Source organism: Alligator sinensis, unplaced genomic scaffold (genome assembly GCF_000455745.1).
Source record: "Alligator sinensis unplaced genomic scaffold, ASM45574v1 scaffold1322_1, whole genome shotgun sequence".
In the NCBI taxonomy this organism is placed as follows: domain Eukaryota; kingdom Metazoa; phylum Chordata; order Crocodylia; family Alligatoridae; genus Alligator; species Alligator sinensis.
Genome location: NW_005842116.1, coordinates 819663 through 826950, shown reverse-complemented (window position 1 = coordinate 826950; position 7288 = coordinate 819663). Strand labels below are relative to the sequence as shown.

The 7288-nt window shown below is 52.6% G+C and overlaps 2 protein-coding genes across 5 annotated transcripts in view; one reads left to right on the top strand and one right to left on the bottom strand.

Moving 5' to 3' along the window:
- The window catches only part of SLC26A9 (solute carrier family 26 member 9), a 58489-nt gene extending 57440 nt beyond the window's left edge, over positions 1 to 1049 (bottom strand). The window contains exon 1 of the mRNA XM_025205425.1: positions 860 to 1049. The gene's annotated coding sequence lies outside the window, so the exon portion shown is untranslated. The remainder of the gene's footprint in view (positions 1 to 859) is intronic.
- LOC102374233 (CMRF35-like molecule 8) overlaps positions 1 to 7288 on the top strand; it is a 64769-nt gene that overhangs the window by 18007 nt on the left and 39474 nt on the right. For 2 of the 4 annotated variants that reach the window (XM_025205431.1, XM_025205428.1), the window contains exons 1-2: positions 2356 to 2424; positions 3418 to 3556. In XM_025205431.1, coding sequence (XP_025061216.1) covers positions 3541 to 3556 — 16 coding nt within the window. In that variant the 5' untranslated portion in view covers positions 2356 to 2424; positions 3418 to 3540. Of the gene's footprint in view, positions 1 to 2355; positions 2425 to 2515; positions 3270 to 3417; positions 3557 to 7288 lie in introns of those variants that run through there. The other 2 variants (XM_025205430.1, XM_025205429.1) reach the window with 2 other exon arrangements.

Genomic DNA, 7288 nt, shown 5'->3' with positions numbered 1-7288 from the left:
CCTGCTGAGTGCACCTCATGGGGTCGTCCCCAGGCTGTATTTTCCTGACCCACTTCCGCATAAGCTTTGTTTCTCACATATGACCTGTGGGCGAATGGGCTCCTCTGGTGCACAAAGACACCAGCATACTGTGTGCCAAAGGTGTGGGTTCACTTGGCTGCACATCCACAGAGCCACACAGGGCTCTGCTCTGCATGTATCCCTTTATCCAGGGCAAGGGATGTGTGAGGGCATGAGTCCGGGGGCAGATCCAGAGCATGGGGACCAAGCCTTCTGTGTCAGGCTCAGCAGAATTGCACTCCCATGGTGATGTCATGGCATAAGCCAGTTCTCCCAAATAGTGTGCAGGGGTCATGTTTTCCCTGGATGCTCCGTGTCTGGAGCTATCCTGTCATGCTGTCACAATACAAGGCACATTGGTGTTCCTCCAAAATGAGAGTAGTTAGGTTTAGCCCTCGTGGTTCCTCCCTCACTGCAGCACCTCCATCAAGGCAGCAACACAAGACTGATGTGAGTAGGTGATGAAAACCCTGCCACCAGGCACCATGTTGCCCAATGTCCTGTGGGACAGTATTCACGCCAGGTGGGAAAGGGAGGTGGGGAAGAGTGTATGTGCAGCCAGGCAGAAGCAGAGCTCTCCTTGGTGACCCTGGATAGTTGGAGCTGTCTTTCCAACACTTGTGAGTAGGACTAGTCCCATGTCCCATGGGGAACAGGGCACTGGGTGACATATCCTCACAGGCTGGAGATTAGTGGCATATGAGCTCCATCCTGAGATAGCCCCAGAAGCTCACATGTTCCAGACCAGACTGTGACAGGGGCCCCAGAGAATCTATTCCAGGGTTCATCCAAGACCTACCTGTGTGCTGGGTTAGACCACAGAGGGGATGTCTGTTGTGTCCCATTGGTCTCGGTGTACTGAACAAAGCTGCTTTCATCCTGGATGTTCAGCCCCGGTTTTCATAGCTCTGCACCTTGTCCAGTCATCAACACCAGGGCAGAAAGAATGTAAACCCCTCCCGTTGTGCTGTGTTGGCATTTCAGGCTCCTTGTCTCTGGCGTAAGCTATGGCATGAAGTGCCATGCACTGGAGAATCAGGCCTGCTCTTTACACTAATGATTAACCCCACTTTGCACTGGTCTAGCAGCATAAGAAGCTTTGCGGTGGACATAAACACCTCCCGGGTCTTTGCCCCGCCGGGATGATGTCAAATGGCTGTACTGTGAATGAGAAGCAGGACCCCTGGGTGTTTTGTTTTGGGTCCCCAGTGAGCAGGATGCAATTACATTAACCTCTGAGAAGCAGAGCCTTTCACAGAGCTTTTCCACTTCACTATCACACAGCTGCTGCCGCCTGATTGAACCTAGCCTCTACACTAGGCACATAGTGTACTTGTAAAGAAAGAAGTTTCCTACGGGCAAATATTCTCATTAACAACAGTCACCTTCCTGGACAAAAAGTACTACAGTTCAGTCCCAATGTGAAGCCCTGCAGCTCCATCTGTTCTGCTGTAGGGTCCAATGCTTCTTCCTATGATCTGCTTTGCTGGCCACACTGTGAGTAAGGAGGGCTCTGATAACCATCTCCAGGTCTCTGAAGTGTGAACAGCCAGGAGGACAGTCTGAGGACATGGAACTGGGAGGGCTGTAATGAAATTAAATGAAGGAAAACCCAGGCTAAGGAGCAAGAAAATGCAGACAAATGGTAGGCAGTGAAATAGTCTCCCAAAGGACAGTGTGGAGCCCTGTTGTTTCAGCCCCTCAAAATCAGACTGGAGAAAACCCTTGGGAATTAACCCAGGAGCACAGGAGATGCCTTGGGGCTCAGAGCACCAAGACAACTGTCCAGAGCAGAGAGATGTAATTGCTGTCTATACTTGTGCTGGGAGAGACATGTGTATGAACTAAAGGAGAGCATTGGCACAAGCATAGGCAACGCATGCGTCCTGAGGCTGGGAGGGCATGGCGACCGCCCGCAGGTGGCGGCAGTGGTGGGGGCAGCAAGCGGGGACTGCCCGCGGGGTCCCCTCACGGCCAGATGCCAAGCCCTGAACTACCAGTGGCACTTTTTGGGTGGGGGCGCAAGCACTGTCCTGCCCCCTCTGCCCATCGCCTAAGCTGAGAGTGCTTGCTCTCAGGGGGGCACGTGTACCCCCATGTACTCCCTACACATTGCCTACAGGCACAATAACAAGTGAGATAAAAAGTTACGAGTAGATTTAGGCTGGCCTGGAGAAAGGGCCCCATAGCAAGGCACTGTTGGTGCCTGCCACTTTAAGGGCCGGAGCAGGCAGCTGCCAGGTGCTTGATTGCGGTGGTCATTTTGAGATCAGGCTATAAATAGGGGAAGCAACAGTTTGTTGTTAGCAGCTGTGAGATAGGCATCACCTAGTTGAGCTGTAGCTCAGGAATATCTTCTTGGAGGTCAGTGGGCTGGGGCTGGAGGAGGCTCCAGGTCCTGGGCATGACCTAAAACTGCATCCTGCCAGGGTAGGGAGATCTGGTGGGGCTGCTGGTGGTGCAGCAGCCCTGTGAAATGCCAGGTCTGCAAACCTCCCTGGTGAAAGGTGAGTTGGGGGTGTCTAATAACCTCCAGCCCCCTGCACTGTCCTAGCTGGGGAATACCCACACCTGTGATTGCTTAGAGAGGCCTGTGGCTCAGTTGTTCTAGCTGAGTTGTGAGGGTAAAAGCAGGCAAGTAGCTTAGATAAAATCTGAGGGACCTTGACTGGTCCATGTTGGGTCCAGGACCCAGATAAGGATACAAGGGCCAGGGGCCCACTGTGAGGGATGCCCAGAGAGCAAGAGACTTGGGTTCCCGACTGGCCTGAGATGGGGCCAGGGCCTAAGGAAGAGCTGACGCTCCCAGAGGGGACCACGGCTAATGGGGGTAAGGGTACAGTTGAGTTTAGCTGCCTGAGATGCCATCTGGGAGGCTTGGGCTACAGTGTAGGGGTGGAATGGAGCTGCAGAGATTCCCCTGAACATGAGGGTTCAAAATGGGCAGCTTCCTGCTAATTAACATTGTAATCATGTATCATCAAGGGATAGCAGGTCAGAGAGGGGGGTGGTTAGCCCAGAGACGGGTGGGCAGGCCAGCATGGAACCAGCCTGGGAAAGGCCCCTTGTTACAGGGCCCCTAAGCATCAGAGCAGGGATGCTCTGGGCCAGCTTTCCCAGCAGTGAGAGCAAACACAACAGACTGCAAGATGGAGTTCCTTACGTTGTGGACTGTTTTCTATGAAGTGACTCGTGCTTTAGGACTGGAGGTGAACAGCTCAGTTGATTAGACCAGGGTGCTAATAATACAAGGTCACAGACTTGATCCCCAGTTGGAGCAGATGAACAACTGACTTGTTCTGCTTATCCTTGGGAGGTACAGAGGCCCTTCCTCACTGCCATCTCTTGCTTTGTCAGGAAGTTCACGTGCCTTGCTGGCTTTGCCAAGGGCGGGAAGTACTTCTAATGATGACTCAAAGCACAGCCAGGAGATGGACACGGCATCTGGACAGGTGTAAAATTAGATGATTGTAGCTTCAAATGCTCACAAAGCAAGGTAAGCACCATCACAGCCTCTGCTTGGAAAAGCTGCTATCACCTGCCCTGCCTGGGGGTTAATATCATGTGGCTTGTGCCTCACTAGCCCAAGGGTTCCTGCACACATGAGGCCCATTTGGCTTAGCTCTGCTGACTTAAATGAAGATCCATCCTGGGGGAACTAGGGCCACTCTTTGTACTGCTGACTTTCCTTCCCCAGGAACATGGAGCCTGCCAGATTGGGGCAGATCTGCAGTCCCTCCAGCACAGCAATCACTTGTTCTCCCAGTTCACTAGAAGAAGGACAAATTATCAGCTTAACTGGCAGCAGAAATTTAGACTGGGCATTAGGAAAAGCTCTTCAACAGTGTGGGTGTGGTTCGCCTAGGGGTGCTGTGTTTGATCCTGCCTCAGTGTGGGGGGGGGGGGGGGGGGGTGTGCACTAAATCAGCTGACCCCAACCTTCAGTGGAAAACATCTCTAGCTGCAGGCAATGTCAGACTGCACTCTCCCTGTCAACCTCCCCTTTACCTGTTTAATTTCCTGTGGCTACAGGCAACACTGAGGGGTCTTACAGGCATCAGGGTGCCCATGAAGCATGGGTTGGGGCTCTCAGGATCATTTTTGAGGCCCCCCCTCCAGCCCTAGGTCTGTCTAATTCTAGTAGAGAGGTAGTTAGCCCTATGCAGCATGGATGCTAGTCGGTGCCAGGTGCTGCAGGGACCCTGCAGTTCTGGGATAAGGGGCTCTTCTTTCCCTCCTTGCTTCCTTCCTTTCAGGGTCAGTTACTAATTGGACAAAGCCTGCATGCACCTGCATGTGCACATGTTCACACACTGTCCACAGAAGTGCTCGTGGGCTCCAGCATGAGAGGCATGGGGTTGGAAGCTCTCCTCTGCAAGGCAACTGATGAGCTTTCATGGGAGAAAGCAACCAGACACTGATGGACTTTCCCAGTCTGCCTGCTGGAGAAGGCCCCATCCAGATCAGAGCCAGAAACCAGCTCTGCTGCTTGGGCCTGTCTCTGACTACAGCATCTAATGGGGAGTTGCTCTCTCATGAGATCTGGGAGCAGGTCAGCTGCTGTTCTGCCTGCAGCAGGGAGTGGCCACTTCATCCATTTAGTTTATTTGATCTGTTCAGCTTTTGGCCCATATTACAGCCTGTCAGCACAAACTGGATCAAGTTCCCACCTGCTTCTAACATTAAAAGCAGCCAGCACAGGGATATAATTAGAAACAATATTTCTGTTGACACTAACAGCACTCAATACCCACAGGATAAACATGCCAGGGCTAATACCATAGGGGTGATGTACTCAGAAGTACTGTGACGTGCTTGCATCACGCCAGCCAGTTTAAGCTGCTGCACTAGTCTCGGGAGCAGATGGTAAATTCGGGGGCCTGCTGCAGTGAAGGGAGAGGCTATGCTTTCTGGCCCTACCACATGAAACCCAGCCTCTTGTCTTGTTGGCTGCAATGATGCCTGTGCAAAATGGACATGGCTGGAAAGACATTGCTTTCCCCAGGGGTCCTGAGACGGAGGGGAAAGCAGTCAGCACATGGCAGGGAAAAAGTTACTGAGGGGCTTTTCCTCTCATCTGCCTTCCCTGCCTATGAAAGGACAAACTGTCTCCCTGGCTCAGCCCCCAGTTCAGTAGCTGGGTGCAGGGGACTGGGAATGGATCACCAGGCCAATCCCTAGCAGCTGCTACTTGGTGTCCCTGAGTATTCATGACCTGACTATCCATGCCTGGCGCCCCACCTTGACCCATCCTCTAAGGATCTGAGCAGCAAGCCTAGTGCAAGTGTTGTACCTTATCTGCTCCATCTGTTTCCTCTAGCAATATCCAATTGTTCCCCCATCAGCCCTGCAGGGCCCTCACAGTGACAGGAGCGTGAGCTAGAATCCAGTCGGGCTTATGCATTGCCAATAAACCTGAAGCTGCACTGCAGAAAGAGGAGAGTCAGAAACTGGGCCCCCAGAATCAGTGCAGAAGCCCAGAGTGACTTCCCATAGCAAGCACTGCATAGCCAGGGGACCCCATACCCCAACTGGGGCTGAGTCCCTAGGGCAGGCCCCACAGTTACGGTCCCTGAAACTATCCTGGGGGGACATGCACTGGACTCTGAAGGAAGCTGCTACCACCTGAGAAACAGACCTCAAATTAGTGTTCATGACTGGTAGGACTAAAAGCCCTGTGCTGCACTGACTGCCACTGTTGTCTGCTCATGCAGCGCTTAACACAACAGGACCTGATTACATCTATCCTGCAGCACAGCAAGAGGGAGGTAGGGGCTACCCCTTGATATGTAAACTAGAGAGAAGCCATTCAGCTGGGCCCCTGCATTTTGGGGGCTGATATAGCCTTATGGGAGAGAGCAGGAGGAAGCAATGAGCAATAACTATTTTCCTACCAAGGCTCGGGGCTTAGAGTTTAACACGGCTCTCCAAGGCAGTGCCAGCCGAACCCAACAGTTTCTCTGCGCAGGCCCCTGGTAGATTTACTTCTCCAAGGGAAATCCCCAACCTGAAACAAAGATACTCAGCCCAGCATGTTAGAGCAAACCTTTTACTTCTGCTGGGAAGGATTTTAAATTAACGGGGGTGGGGTCATGGGCCCCATTTGCATTTAGATATACAGGTGTAAAGCAGCTTTGAGCATATTGAACCAGAGCCTGTTGGAGGCCTGGCCTGTGTCAATGTGTGTATATGTAATTGATAAGCAGGTGCATACTTCCACCTGAATGGCACTGTAGGGCCCTGGCTGCTGGAGGCTTTGAGAAGAAGCCTTGTGAGAAGTCTCATGCTATTTGGCATTTTCTCTGTGGCACCAGTCCCTGGAGCCAGGGGATGACCCCACTGTCATCAAAAAGTACATTTCTAGCACTCATAGTTAGGAAGAAAAGCACAACAACAGGACCCCTAAAAGTTGCAAGCTCCTGTAAGTGAGTGGAAGCCATGGAAGAGGTACCAGCTTTCCCCTTTAACACCTCAGGGTTTCAGCGGTCCTCCAGGGCCTGGCTCAGGACTTGTTTGAGCACCTGGGGTCTGGAAAGCTGGAGAGAGAGGTGGCACAGGACTGTACATGACCTGCAGCACTGCGCTCTCCCCTGGTAACCTGGGCTGCAACTCCAGAGGGACACAAACAAGGGGTCCCACCCAGCATGAGAACTCAGGCTGCCCTCTAGAACAGCGGTTCTCAACCTTTTTTGTACCATGACCTATTTATAAACATCAAGGGCCAGTCCTGACCCAGTGCCTCTCACTCCTCACCTGCTGGTCCCCACCCCCAGAGCCTAGCCCCCAGTGTGTGGGGCAGGGAGGGCCCCAAGCAGTCCCTTGCAGGCTGGAACTCTGACAGCCTGCAAGGGAAGAGCCATAGTTTCCCACGTTTTTCTCACTTTTAGTTTGTTGATCCATGTTCACGGCCCTTTCATATATTCTTGGAACCCATTTTTGGGTTGAGAAACACTGCTCTAGAACACTTCCCCAGGGACCCCTCCTTTCCCAACGCAAGACAGCTCATATGCGCTGCCTCCTGCTCATCCAGCTCCCCCTATCTCATTCTTATGGCCTCAGCCTAGAGCACCTGTGGAAGCTGAGATTAACTCCTTGTTCACTGCAGACTAGGGCACAGCCTTTACAAGGAAGCCTGGCAAATTCATTAGCTAGCAGCACTTTGACCTGCCCAGTAGAATGCCAGGGGGAATCCTCTCCCTGTTCTGGCATTTGACAAGGTGGTTCAGCC